Genomic DNA, 15300 nt, shown 5'->3' with positions numbered 1-15300 from the left:
TGAAATGTGAATACAGATAGTGTTTAAAAGCTCTTTGTATACTATTTCCAAATCACTTTTCCTCAGCAGGATGGTATCCTACGAATCCTTAAAAAGCTTTTGGTGAGGACACACAAAGGTCTCTTATAAAATATTAATTGAGCACAGCAGGATGCTAGGTGCTCTTGGTGCTAGGTGAAGTATACACTTTTGTTGGGGATTTTTGGAATCATCCATCCTTAATTTTCTTCATAGGGTTTAAATGTACCATGTACAGTATGGGTTATATCTCAAGCCCTATTTTACAGAGTGTGAAAACAAAGCACATTACTCTTTCAAATCACTGCACATTATCTCATTTAAGTTTTGCAACAGTTTTTTTTTTTTTTCCCAGATGGAGTCTTGCTCTGTTGCCCAGGCTGGAGTACAGTGGAGCAATCTCGGTTCACTGCAACCTCTGCCTGCGGGGTTCAAGCAATTCTTCTGCCTCAGCCTCCTGAACATCTGGGACCTCAGGCATCAACCACCACACCCAGCTAATTTTTGTATTTTTAGTAGAGACAAGGTTGGCCCGGCTGGTCTTGAACTCCTGACCTTGCGATCTGCCTGCCTTGGCCTCCCAAAGTGCTGGTATTACAGGCATGAGCCACCATGCCTGGCCTACAACAGTTCTTTACAATGGTATTGGTCCCCTTTTGCAGTCAAAGAAATTGAGACCTGGAAAAGTTCATTAAATAACCCAACAATTTGTTGAGCTATAAAACTCAGTGTTGGCCGGGCGCGGTGGCTCAAGCCTGTAATCCCAGCACTTTGGGAGGCCGAGACGGGCGGATCACGAGGCCAGGAGATCGAGAGACGATCCCGGCTAACACGGTGAAACCCCGTCTCTACTAAAAAATACAAAAAAAAAAAAAAACTAGCCGGGCGAGGTGGCGGGCGCCTGTAGTCCCAGCAACTCGGGAGGCTGAGTCAGGAGAACGGCGTAAACCCGGGAGGCAGAGCTTGCAGTGAGCTGAGATCCGGCCACTGCACTCCAGCCTGGGTGACAGAGCAAGACTCTGGCTCAAAAAAAAAAAAAAAAAAAAAAAAACTCAGTGTTAAAGATTCCATGTAAACATTATGTAGTACAGAGAAAGCAGTGAGATAGGCATTCTTGAATATTGATAGTGAGAAGGTATAATGAGAAAAATGTTTCCAGAAAGCAATTGGATAATATTTATTAAGAATAAATATATATATTTGCATATCTATGTATATGTGTAGATGTATATGTTTATCTATACATATATATAATACATTCATCCATTAATTGAACTTCTAGAAATAGAGCCTCAGCCAGGCGCGGTGGCTCACGCCTGTAACCCAACTCTTTGGGAGGCCAAGGGGGGCAGATCACTTGAGGTCAGGGGTTCAAGACCAGCCTGGCCAACATGGTGAAACCCCAACTCTACTAAAAATACAAAAATCAGCTGGGCGTGGTGGCACCCACCTGTAATCCTAGCTACTTGGGAGTCTGAGGCAGGAGAATCACTTGAACCCGGGAGGCAGAGGTTGCAGTGAGTTGAGTTCGCACCACTGCACTCCAGCCTGGGCGACAGAGTGAGACTCCATCTCAAAAAAAAAAAAGAAAAGAAAAAAAAAAAAGAAATAGAGCCTAAGAAAGTAAGCAGAAATATGGTTAAAATGATACAAAGATAATTATTGTAATATTATATCTAATAATGATAAATAGTATCTAAAAGAAGAATGGCTAAGCAATAATATGGTCATAAGATGTAGTCCTTAGAAAATGTTAAATTGTTTTTAAGACAATAAAATAGATTGTTGTAATACTAAGTGAAAAAAGGAATGATATGATCATATTCTGACTTTTACCCATAATCCAAATTCAAAATGTTGGGGAAAGCATGCCAAAATATTAACAATGGTGGCCTTTTCTGCTTTATATTCTTCTGTTTTCAAACTCTAGTACAAAGTTCAGATGTTACTTTTGTAAGTAGAAAAAAAATGTTATTCAAAAACAATAATTTTTTTAAAAAACATGCCCACAGTTACACAAGCAGTAAGAAGAAAAGCCAATCCTTTGCCTTCAACTTCAGAACTCTGGCCCCTGCCCCATCCTCCCTCGGTGTGCAGGGCCATGAACTGTCACCTTAAAAACATCAGTATCACAGAGTTATCAGTCAACTCTGAGATGAACAATAAATCTGTATTAAGCAAAGTATATTAGATTGTTTCACTATATAGTCATATGTAAATACAGCCCAGAAAAGGAGTCAGATCTACTTACCACAAACCTAATGTGCATTCCCTATCCTGCTGCCTGCAATTTTACTTCTTAAATATACCAGGACTGCTGAATCTCCCCCACCTCTAAGGCTTTCTTCCAATCATTTAGTAATACCCTTTGTTTCAAATATAAGTTACCATAGAATCTGGACATAAAGCAATCCTCAAATTCCTCAGGAACTAGAATTAACCTGATGTAAAATATTTTTATTCCATCTTCCAAGAAAGGAAACAAGTTTGAGTTCACTAGCCATTCCTTACTGATGAACATTAACCGAAGACCCACAGAATTATTGCCAATAGCAAATGTGTCATGTCTTCAAGGACTCTTCAATACGTTTCATATTCTGTCTCATAAGTAATGTTTCACAGGTGGATAAAGTTGTTAATATTTTATAAGTTAATCACATTTATCTTCTATGTACAAGTTTCTAATGGAGATATCACTCGCGGGCCATGCTATTGGAAGAAAGAACAATTGGAAGTCCAAGAAAATTTTCTGTGACTTCTCAACGACTGACATTTATGAATGAAAGAAAAATTTGGGTGACTTGGGGGATCGCACACTCTATCGCTTACATTGAAATTGGAAGAGATTGCACCATCAGACATTGTCACTGTCCAGGAATCTCAAGGACTCAATAGAGGAATGCAGTTCCAACATTTGAGAGGTAAAAAGTTGCTGGCGATGAGAAAAACTGCCTTAGTTTCCTGAGCTATGCAAACATTGAACTCTGTAATAAATATATTTAATTTAAAAATAGAGTTAGTTCCAACTACACATACTCGTTTCTTCCTGGAAATAATCATGCTGCAATAATAAAGAAGGATGGGACATTTTTAATTTTTGATGATGTGAGACATACCTTCACTCTTTTTCAACCCTTTCACTAAACAAGGCAAACACAATGCTATTGTCAATCAGTGATGAATAACACTGCCGCACAGATTATCATAGGAGACATTAATTCTGGATCATGTCTAATCCAGTCTTTTCTGATTACAGAACAAAATATTATTGCTTAAGTGAAGCAGAAAAGAGCAGATATTTGCTTTTCCCCAAAAGTTTCTTGCTAAACTTGGTTACGTTAACTAATAAGCCACTCTGACTTGTTAAATGTTGTTCGAATGTCAGATAATAAAGAATTCTATGGTCTTGTATTAGACTCTTTAAAGGAAATTTCTGGTGTATTGTAAGTCAAGGAAAATGTTATGGAAGAAAACCATTTTCAATGCTTTCCTTTGCCACTTAACTCTTTTTCCTAGAGGCTCTTTAATAATAGCTTTAAGATTTGTAGATGTGAGATATCTAATAGTTTGAAATATGAGATATGTAACGAGATACACCCCAACACTAACAAGCTCATTCAAACTTTCTTTAAATGAGACTATTCTCCTTGGGTCTTCCTCTCATGTACCCCAAATGTGAGCCCAACAGCATATACAAGAGCTTCAGACAAACCACTCTGGCCATGAATACCAAATATATTTCACAGAACATTTCCAGAAGCTTTATTTTGTGCTAATTTTTAAACGTTGATTTTTGAATAATAGTTTAGGTTTTAAAATATCTATTTATTGCTGCCTTGAGAAAGAGAAAATGAAAGTTAGTTGAGGAGTTTTAAAGTGTATGGTACAAGTTTTTAGTCTATATGCACAAGTTAATTCAATTACTAAGTTTTTCTGTAGTGTCTCTTGGAATTAGAAATATAGACAGAAAGGCAGCTCAGAGTCCACTGGATGCTTTGATACAGGCTGCATTGCAGAATTTCAGTGCTACCATACAGTCACTACAAAAGGAGTTTTCCATACTTTGATCAAGTAATTGGAACCATTTTTCATCTCAAATGAATTTTTATTACCATTTAATAAGATAGCTATTCTAGGCTTTATTTTCACAGCACTTTTTCTTCCAAAATTATCTCTAATTCCTAAGAGATTTTTTGCACAAATTATAGAAAATAAGCATCCTTAAATTTCAGGACGCCAGACACTTTTTACTCAGTACGTTTTGCCTTGGAACACTGGGATTTGTGAAATTATCCTTCCTCTGCTTTATTTGAAGCTGAGGCTGAGAAAAGAACAGAAAGAAAACCCATAGAGATTTGCCTTACATTTATCTCTTTTTTAAAAGGTACTTTTTCTCCTGATGTTATCTGTCTTCGACACGGGACTCAGATCCCTATATTGCTGGTCAGTATCTCCCATTCTGCATCCCTATAGCCAGCCGGACCCCTCATTCAACAAGTTCACACTACTCAACTACACACTTTCAAACAGGCAAAACAAATGTGCTTCCCTCATCCCCAAGTTCTCAGAGTAAAGGAAATGCTGAAAGATTACAAACTCTTTTTTGCAGTCATTTTGGAAGGGAGCATTTTCCTACCATCTCTGAACTCCTCTGATTTTTACTTAAGAAAAATCATAATGCTCTTCTGTGCGGTCAGCTCCTAAGCATCCACTGCCTCCCTGTAAGGGGTCTTTTCTGAATAACCATGCAGGGAACATTATTTGCCATTTGCACCAAGATCCTGCTCCTTGTGGTTACACATTCTGAAGTGCCAATCATCTCCAAGGCAATTAGAGCCGTTAAGATTTCCAGCTGCACAGGAAAAGAAATCAAAGTGCTCTCCAGAGCACCTTCGAATGGCGTCTCCCAAAGCCCGCGCAGAGCAGGGGCAGCTTACCTGTGCGGCATGCCGGTGGTGCAAGCGGTGGTGTGCTCGCTGGACAGGTCGCAGAGCTTTAGGTACCAGTTCATCTCCACTTCGCGCAGCAGAGCCAGTTGACGCGCCCTGAGCTGGCTTTCCCCTGAAGGGCTAAGGCTGCTGTCTTTAGCATTTTCTGAGGCTTTCTTGGGAGATTTGTCTTTCCCTGCTACAGAAAACCCAGACTGTCTCCTTAACTTGGTGTTCTCCTCTGAGATCTGACTCCCCGCTGCCCCTGTCCGGGCTGCCAGCATCGTGCAGATTTGTGTCTTTCAGAGAAGACTGGAAGTCACTGTCATCAAAGTAATCTGAATTGATTTTTCTGCTTCTGTCTCCCTCCCTCGTCCCTGCCCACTCCACCTCTCTTAACCTTATCCTGCCACAAAGCTGTAATTGAGCCCGGTCTGTGGCTTGGGATGAAAATGTATCTCTAACCTTTCCTAATGAAGAGGTAAGGTGGCCACTACCTGTGATATCTTGAAACACGGAAATTTTAAAAACAACTCCCAACAACTTTGTAATACTGCAGTTTGGCAGTGGCTGTTTCTTCTGCAAAGTTAGGACTTTTGCTTTATTTAATAATGACAACTCTGAACCTTTGGTCATATAGGTTTGGTAAATTATATTTGATAATCATGTTAGGTTATAAAAGATTTCTGGAGGCTCATTAGCCATTCCTGATTAGAGTCCCTTTGGAGTTTTAAAAGTTTTCATGTGAATTTCCTCAAATAAGTTTAACAGTATCAATGCAAGGGGAAGATTATTTCTCTTGTGTAAACCTTAACATTTTACATTTATTTTATATTTCTTTGAATGTCAGTGAACCACATAACGTATGTCAGGCACTCTTTCATTCCTAATGTGAGAATGGTAAGCCCTCATAACTGATTCAGTAACTGCCCCTCCCAGCACTTCTGACAAATGGAAGCCATGAGAATTACCTGATAATTGGGAAGACGAAGGCCAAAGTTGGTGTGAAAAAACAGAAGAGTGGGAGGGAATGGTGGGAGCCTGTATGTCCATGGATGTGTATGTGTATGTCCAGTGTACATGAAAACTAGTTTGGGAAAAAGAAAGAAAGCCAAGTTGATGGTCTATGGTTAAGATGCATGGGGTTGACCCCCACACACCCATGGATCTGACTCTGTTTTAGTTTAGGAGATAATGATGTCAGGGTCCACCTAGGGGTCTATCACAGAGTTGTTTAGTGACCCGTTAAGCACCGGGTACCCTCCCCCTCAATCAACTTAAGTCTCTTCTGGATCAACTGTCTCAGTGTCTGCTGCATGTAAAGAACTTGGGAAGGTTCATGAATTTTTCTTTCCATGACAAGACCGTAGGTTAAAAATTATAGAGGTATAGCAAGGCCTTAGAGCCCCTGAGAAGAGCAGGAGAGGAAGGAGGAAAGAAGCATGTCTTATTAAAGAGATAGGAAAGTGCCGTTAGCTCTTCTGGAAAGTCTGTCAAGGTCTTTGAGGATCCTTATGGCTGTTAATTAACCAATATCAATATTAACCAATTATCAGCTATGTGGACTTTTGCATATTTGGGTAAAAGCTGTTTGATATCAGTGTCCAGGATAGTCTAGGATTAGAACTGTGACCACCAACTAATGTGCAGCCTGAAGCATGTATCAAAGGAGGCAGCTGATATCAACTAGCAGGGTCAGTCCCATCTGACACTGTCGGGTCTCAGGAACTGTTAGCACCAGCAGGTGACAGCCTCTTCAACTTCTCTCTTTGCTCCCATCCCTTGAGTCATTGAGGAGTTCTGGCAACATTAAATGCATAGCAACCAGACTCCCCAAAGTGCAGACTGGAGACAATCCCCCCAGTTTAATATTCTTGAAGATGTTTCAGTAGGGGCCTCTGCAATGGAACTGTGGAAAGGGCACTATGTTCATTCAGCCAAGGAGACACAGGGCTTCCCAATGTCCTTGGTTTGCAGGGCTGTTGTGTTTAAGAGCTCTGCTCTGGAGTCAGACTGCTTGGGTTCAAATCCTAATTCCATCATGTACCAGTTCTGCGATCCTAGACGAATTTCTTAACTCCAGTATGCTTTATTCCCTTCATCTATAAAAATAGAGATAATTATCTACTTACTCCTTTCATTGCGAGGTGGGGTCTGTTTCCCAGCCCCTTGAATCTGGGTGAGCTTCATACTACTTTGATGTAAAACGTGGTGGAATTGATACTATGTAACATTCACAGTTAAGTCAGAAAGACCATGCAGCTTTCACCCACCACTCTTGGAATGTTCATTCTGTAAGGAATCCGATTACCTTAACATTGCCTTGCTGGACAGCCACTTGCAGGTGCTCTGATCAGTAGCCCCAGCTGAGTTTCCAGACAACAGTTAGCTTGGGCACTATCCTTAGATGACTGCGGTCCCGGCCCACATCTGACTGCAACTGCAAAAGACATCCCAAATTACAATGACCAACTCATACCCTCCCAAATTCCTAACCCACAAAATTGTGAGCTAAATATAATGTTTGCTTTATCACTACCATTAAGTTTTGGGATTTTTTATAGTGCACAGGAGTAATGAGAACACTACTTATATCTTTATTATAAACATTTAACAATATATGTGTGACACTTAGAACAATTTCTAGCATTATTAACATTCAATAAGTATTAATATTTATTCTCCAGGTTAGAAACCATTGCATCAGTAGAATCTAAACTTTCTGCTTCTGCTTCCCTTTTAAAAATTTGGAAAACTAAGTATTAACTTCAACACTTTTAGGTATACAAACAACATTTTTCATCATAAATTAAGTAGTCACGAGCCACATGATGACATTTCAGTCGATGACGTACTGCATACACCAAGGTGGTCCCATAAGATTATAATGGTGCTGAAAAATTTTTATAACCTAGTGACATCATAGTTATCATAATGGTGTAGTACAACCATTACCTTTTCTATATTTAGATACACAAGTACTTACCATTGTGTTATAATTACCTACAATATTTAGTACAGCAATATGCTAGACAGGTTTGTAGCTTAGTATCAATAGGCTCTACCATATAGTCTAGGTGTGGAATAGGCTATACCATCTAGGTTTGTGTCAGTGCATTCTATGATATTCCCACAAGTATGAAATCGTCTAAGGAGGCATTTCTCAGAAAGTGACCCTGTTGTTAAGGAATGCATGACCGTAGTTGCAAAGGATGCAACATCTAGCATATTGTACATAGTATTATTTTTAAATAAAGTGGTTACATCACTATCTTAAGTGTATCCAGTGAAATTTAAATCCCATAGCTATTTGATATCTATCATTATCCATTTTAAAAATTCATGAACAAGCTCTTCTTTAGCAGCTGGAAATTTAACGTTCTTCCTCTTTCTCCCTGAACTAATTTTTTCCAGTCAATTTCTCACCCAGAATTTTATTTTAATATGTAATATTTGTATGCTTGACAGTGTCTTACAGATGACCCTGTCAAATAATTTTGATGCAATGAAAGTATTAATATAAATAAAAATTTAAATTATTTTTTATGACCATAAGATTAAGTGTTATCAGATATCTTAGGGATTGTGTCATCTTGACAACTATAATCAGACATAATTGATCAAATGCAGATTTTATAAATTTTGATAAACTTTGCTTAACATAAAAATAAATTTTTTTGAAAATCTGTCTTTTAATGGCTTGTATAGGGCTGCAATATTTTTTCTGAATTAGGTCATGTGTTCATGGAGGTATGTTATTTATTGGGAGACTGAGACAGGTAGGATTAAGCATTAATTCTATTCTCTTTATGTTTTCATTTTTAAAGGTATGTGTTGTGAGAAATCTTGTTTACATAAATAACTTAATGAAAATGGAACTTTTTTATTATAGTAAAATCATTCAGTCCTTTGAATGTCTTCTCAAATATACATAAAAATCACAGTGATGTGTCATTTTTAAATGATATATGTATATTTCATTGCTGCATAATAGATGTACATCTATTCAGGGTACATGTGATAATTTAATATATTCGTTTAATCTGTAAAGATCAAATCAGTGTACGTGGGACATCCATCACCTTAAATATTTGTCTTTATGCTAGAACCATTGAAATTCTTCTCTTCCAGCTATTTTGAAATACACAATACATTATTGTACACTATAGTACCTGTACTGATCTAATACTAGATTCATGATACATTTTTAAATATAAATATAAAAATGATGATGTATCCACCCCCAGCTGAGATGGAGAGCTTCTAGAAGGCTATGACAGAGGAGTGAAATGATCAGAGTTACATATTCGAAAGATCACTCTGGCTACGGTGCTGAGGGCAGGTCATTGGGAGTCAAAGGAAGAAGAAAGGAGGGTGATTTGGAAGCTATTGCAATGATGTCGGTGGAGATGAGGGTAGCTTAGAGCAGGCTGGTGAACACCGGTGGTCAATGTGTATATATGTTTTGCAAGTAGAAAGGATAGGACTTCCTGGTTGATTGGTACAAGAAAAGTAATACAAAAGAATAAGGGGAGTTGAGAATGTCCCAAAGGATCATGGCCTGAGCCACTTGCTAGGACTGAGAAGATGTAGGAGGATGAATATTTCTGGGTAGGTGTGGAGTAATCAAAGGGTTGTTTTGTATTTTTTCACAGATTCACCATGTTTTGATGCTCTTTATTTCTTCCTGAAGATACAAGTTTCCATCTATTATCATTTTCCACAATCTGAAGAACTTTCCTTAGCATTACATATCTAAGAGCAACAAATTCTTCTTTATCTAAAAATATCATTTTTCAACTTCATTCTTTTTTTTTTTTTTTTTTTGAGACGGAGTCTCGCTCTGTCGCCCAGGCTGGAGTGCAGTGGCCGGATCTCAGCTCACTGCAAGCTCCGCCTCCCGGGTTCCCGCCATTCTCCTGCCTCAGCCTCCCGAGTAGCTGGGACCACAGGCGCCGCCACCTCGCCCGGCTAATTTTTTGTGTTTTTAGTAGAGACGGGGTTTCGCCGTGTTAGCCAGGATGGTCTCGATCTCCTGACCTTGTGATCCGCCCGTCTCGGCCTCCCAAAGTGCTGGGATTACAGGCTTGAGCCACCGTGCCCGGCCATCGACTTCATTCTTGAAGAATATTTCCTCTGGGTGTTTTTCTTTTCCTTTCAGCACTTTAAAAAATGTTTCTCATTGTCTTCTGGCCTCTATATTTTCTGATGAGAAGTCTGTGATCAGTCAAGCCACTTTGCCTTGTATGCAGTATGTTAGGTTTTAGGGGTTGTTTTGTTTTGCTTTTTTGTTTTCGTTTGTTTCTTTGGTTTTTGATACAGGGTCTTGCTTTGTCACTCAGGCTGGAAGCGGTCCAGACATGGCTCACTGCAGCCTCAAACTGCCAAGCTCAAGTGATCCTTCCAAGTCAGCACCCCAAGTAGCTGGGACACTTGCCACCACTCCCAGACTAGTTTTTATATGTTTTGTAGAGATGGGTTTTTGCCATGTTGCCAGGCTGGTCTCAAACTCCCAAGCTCAAGCAATCCACCTGCCTCGGGATCTCAAAGTGCTGGGATTACAGGCATGAGCCCACCAGGCCTGGCTTAATATGTTGGGTTTGCTGGCTCTTTTCTGTGTTTTCTCTTTATCTTTGGTTTTGATCAGTTTGACAATAATATGCCTAGACTTCTCTTGTATTTATGTGCTTGAGGTTTACTGAGCTTCTTGAATCTGTAAATTTCTGTCTTTCACCAAATTTGGGAAAGTTTTGGGCACTATTTTTACAGTCTCTCTTTCTCCTCTCCCTAAGACCCCAATAACACATGTATTAGGTTTTTTAATATCGTTCCTCATGTACTTGGAGTTCTGTTCACCTTTTTCATTCTTGTTTCTTTATTCTTCAGATTAGATAATACTGTTGATCTGTCTTCAAGCTCACTTTGTCATCTCCATCCTGGTAAGTGCATTCAGTGACTTTTCAAAATTTTTCAAATAATGTATTAATCAGTTCTAGAATTGTCATCTGGTTATTTTCTATAGTTTCCATTATTCCAATGGGATTGCTTATCTTTCATTCACAGCAATTATATTTTTCTTTACCTCATTGAGTATAGTTATAAAAGCTGACTTTAAAATCCTTATCTGTTCTTTCCGTTTCTAATTCTACCAAAATTTTATTCAATCTACCTACCTGACATGTGTATTTCCCTCTAAAAAATGGGATGAGGGAAATCTAATCTAAATATGTCTCTCTCCCTTACTCAAAATCCTTCAGTGGCTCCTTTGTACCCGAGAATAATATTGAAATCCACCAAACTGATTTTAAAGACCTCCAACCTGCTTTGTCAACTTTATATCCAACTGGTTCGTTCGTTCATCCTTCCTTCCTTCCTTCCTTCCTTCCTTCCTTCCTTCCTTCCTTCCTTCCTTCCTTCCTTCCTTTCTCTCTCTCTCTCTCTCTCTTTCTTTCTTTCTTGGATTATCTTGCTTCCTTTAATGTCTACCTTGCCCCCTTTCACTTGCCCTTAGTCCACCTCTCACACACACCTTCAGCATCCTGAAGCAATGTTCAACATGATGTTAGGTTTCTCCCCTTAACATCAACAAGATATCTTAAATGCCAGTGGCAGGGCCAGAAACCTGAAATAGAAAGGTTTTGTTTTGTTTGATTTCCAGAAACTTCTGTTAAAACAGTAAGGACAGAATTCAGGTTTATGGCCCTGTGGATTCTCAGAGGCAAGTCCGACCGTGCTGTTTTCTTCTCACAGATCCCACTCTTTCTTCCTGGAAAGAAGACAGCCTCGGGTCCCAATGGGTGGGGCTTTGAAGAGTCCAGGAGTGGGAATTTCTAGAATTTGGAATAGAGTGAATTTTCTGACATTTGAGCACAGGACCCAGGGATTCTTGGAGAAGAACTTGGTCACAGAGGAGTTTGACTGACCATAAAAATGAGTCCTGCAGAAGTACTTGATGATAAAAACTTGTTTAAAATCTTAGTTGCAATACATATTGATCTTGGATTTATGCAGAAAGATGCGGTCAGAAGAAATGACACGTGTGTAACACTTGATGAAATTTTAAAACTTGCCCAGGAAAATGAAGTGGATTTTATTTTGTTAGGTGGTGATCTTTTTCATGAAAATAAGCCCTCGAAGAAAACATTACATACCTGCCTCAAGTTATTAAGAAAATGTTGTATGGGTGATAGTCCTGTCCAGTTTGAAATTCTCAGTGATCAATCAGTCGACTTTGGTTTTAGTAAGTTTCCATGGGTGAGCTATCAAGATGGCAATCTCAACATCTCAATTCCAGTGTTTAGTATTCATGACAATCATGATGATCCCATGGGGGCCCATGCACGCTGTGCCCTGGACATTGTAAGTTGTGTTGGGTTTGTAAATCACTTTGGACGTTCGATGTCCAAGTAGAAGATAAACATTTGTCTGGTTTTGCTTCAGAAAGGAAGCACAAAGATTGCACTATATGATTTAGGATCCATTCCAGATGAAAGGCTCTATCGAATGTTTGTCAATAAGAAAGTAACGATGTTGAGATCAAAAGAAGATGAGAACTCTTGGTTTAACTTATTTGTGATTACAGGAGTAAACATGGAAGTACTAACTTCAGTCCAGAACAACTTTTGGATGACTTCATTGATCTTGTTATCTGGGGCCGTGCATATGAGTGTAAAATAGCTCCAACTAAAAATGAACAACAGGTCAGGCGTAATGGCTCATTCCTGCAGTCCCAGCACTTTGCCAGGCCAAGGTGGGTGGATCATATGAGGTCAGGAGTTCGAGACCAGCCTAACCAACATGGTAAAACCCCGTCTCTACTAAAAATACAAAATTATCGGGGTGTGGTACTGCATGCCTGTAATCCCAGCTACTTGGAAGGTTGAAGCAGGAGACTCACTTGAACCTGGGAGGTAAAGGTTGCAGTGAGCTGAGATGCTGAGATCACACCATTGCACTCTAGCCTGGACAACTGAAGTGAAACTCCATCTAAAAAAAAAAAAAAAAAGAACAACAACTGTTTTATACCTTACAACCTGGAAGCTTAGTGGTTACTTCTCTTTCCCCAGGAGAAGCTGTAAAGAAACATGTTGGTTTTCTGTGTAATAAAGGGAGGAAAACGAATATGCAGAAAATTCCTCTTCACACAGTGCAGTAGTTTTTCATGAAGGATGTTGTTCTGGCTAATCATCCAGACATTTTTTAACCCAGATAATCGTAAAGTAACCCAAACCATACAAAGCTTCTGTGTGGCGAAGATTGAAGAAATGCTTGAAAATGCTAAACGGGAACATCTGGGTAATTCTCGCTAGCCAGAGAAGCCTTTTATACCACTGCGAGTGGACTACAGTGAAGGTTTTGAACATTTCAACGTTCTTCGCCTTAGTCAGAAATTTGTGGATCTGGTAGCTAATCCAAAAGACATTATCCATTTTTCAGGCATAGAGAACAAAAGGAAAAAACAGGAGAAGAGATCAACTTTAGGAAACTTACCACAAAATCTTCTTCAGAAGGAACAACTTTAAGGGTAGAAGATCTTGTAAAACAATATTTTCAAACTGCAGAGAAGAATGTGCTACTCTCACTGCTAACAGAAAGAGGGATGGGTGAAGCAGTACAAGAATTTGTGGACAAGGAGGAGAAAGATGCCACTGAGGAATTAGTGACATACCAGTTGTAAAAAACACAACAATTTCTTAAAGAGCATCATATTGATGCCCTAGAAGATAAAATAAATGAGGAAGTATGTCATTTCAGAGAAAACAGACAAAAAAATACTAGTGAAAATGATGACATCCAGATCTCAATCAGAGGAACCTGCTTCTGCCTTTAGTGCTGATGACCTTATGAGTATAGATTTAGCAGAACAGATGGCTAATGACTCTGATGTTAGCATCTCGGCAGCAACCAACAAAGGAAGAGGTTGAGGAAGAGGTGGAAGAGGAGGAAGAGGACAGAATTCAGCATCACAGGAGAGTCTCAAAGAGGAAGAGCAGGCATTGTTCTGGAGACTTCTACTCATAGCAAGAACTCAAAGACTACTGTGCCAGCATCTAGAAATATGTCTATTACAGATGCCTTTAAATCTACAAGATAGCAGCCTTCCCAAAATGTCACTAAGAATTACTCAGAGGTGATTGAGGTAGATGAATCAGACGTGGAAGAAGACATTTTTCCTACCACTTCATAGACAGATCAAAAGTGGTCCAGCACATCATCCAGCAAAAACATGTCCCAGAGCCAGCTATTAAAAGGGGTTGATTTTGAATCAGATGAGGATGACGATGATAATCCTTTTTATGAACATTAGTTCTTTAAGAAGAAATAGTAGACAATATATTTAGTGGCACTGAGAAATTTGCAAGATACAGGAAAAATCAAAACGTTGCATGCTAAGAGTTTACAGTTTAAGATTTTAAGTATTGCTTCCTGAGCATGACTCCATAAGTAAGAAATTTCTCAGCTCAAGGACATATGCAATAGCATTGATTCACCTTGTTTTTTAACCAGGTAGCTATATTAAGAGCTTTGTGTAAATATCATTCTTTTTGTTTTGTTTTGAGACAGAGTTTCACTCTTGTTGCCCAGGCTGGAGTGCAATGGCACCATCGCCACTCACTGCAACCTCTGCCTCCCAGGTTCAAGCAATTCTCCTGCCTCTGACTCCCAAGTAGCTGGGATTGCAGGCACATGCTCCACCATGTCCAGCTAATTTTTTATATTTGTATTAGAGACGACGGGGTTTCACCATGTTGGTCAGGGTGGTCTCGAACTCTTGACCTCAGGTGATCCACCTGCCTTGGCATCCCAAAGTGTTGGGATTACAGGCGTGAGCCACCCCACCCCTAAACATCATTTTTCAGTAAAGATTAAAATAAATATACCATTTTACATTTCTGCTCCATGATCATTTAGTTTTCTACATTTAGTTTTCTAAATGTAGCTATATAAATGGTCGCATTTAGCCAAAGTTGAGGGAAAGAGCTTATTAAATGTAACTTCTTCATAATTTAATAATTTCCTAGAGGTTCTGGATTTCCTGAAAGTAAAACAAACTATGTGAACCTGTGCCTAAACTCACTGTTCATTAGTATGTATGTTTTTTTCTAATGCTTCCTAAAAGACTGAATGATTAGAAGTACCTTACAGTTTGAACAGATATGTTTTTATTAAAAGAGTAGAATAACCACACACACCAAAAAAAATAGTAAGGAGAAAGCTTAGAGCATAAAGGCATGGAGTGGAGAATAATATTCGCTTTTGTAAGTATTACTTTCCTTCTCTCCTTTCCCTTAGGCCAAAAAGAAACTTGAGGCAGGATGAAAGGATTGGAGTGGACTGGATAAGGTTTGAGTTG

The 15300-nt window shown here is 39.1% G+C and overlaps 2 protein-coding genes across 3 annotated transcripts in view; one reads left to right on the top strand and one right to left on the bottom strand.

The window, feature by feature from the left end:
• KCNAB1 (potassium voltage-gated channel subfamily A regulatory beta subunit 1) overlaps positions 1-7388 on the bottom strand; it is a 420197-nt gene extending 412809 nt beyond the window's left edge. Inside the window, exon 1 of one of the 2 annotated variants that reach the window (XM_077990673.1) lies at positions 7258-7388. In XM_077990673.1, coding sequence (XP_077846799.1) covers positions 7258-7265 — 8 coding nt within the window. In that variant the 5' untranslated portion in view covers positions 7266-7388. Of the gene's footprint in view, positions 1-4955; positions 5271-7257 lie in introns of those variants that run through there. The other variant, XM_015131744.3, reaches the window with a different exon arrangement.
• Positions 7389-11876: 4488 nt separating this feature from the next.
• LOC706734 (MRE11 meiotic recombination 11 homolog A (S. cerevisiae)-like) lies at positions 11877-14287 on the top strand. Its single transcript, XM_077994098.1, is given in 9 exon segments — positions 11877-12522; positions 12525-12653; positions 12953-13143; positions 13145-13192; positions 13256-13373; positions 13376-13736; positions 13738-13910; positions 13913-14238; positions 14240-14287. Coding segments are annotated over 9 exon segments (2040 nt in total).
• The last annotated feature ends 1013 nt before the right edge of the window (positions 14288-15300 follow it).

Source organism: Macaca mulatta, chromosome 2 (assembly GCF_049350105.2).
Source record: "Macaca mulatta isolate MMU2019108-1 chromosome 2, T2T-MMU8v2.0, whole genome shotgun sequence".
Classification (NCBI taxonomy): Eukaryota; Metazoa; Chordata; class Mammalia; order Primates; family Cercopithecidae; genus Macaca; species Macaca mulatta.
The sequence above is the reverse complement of the archived record's forward strand: the minus strand, read 5'-3'. Positions and strand labels throughout refer to the sequence as shown.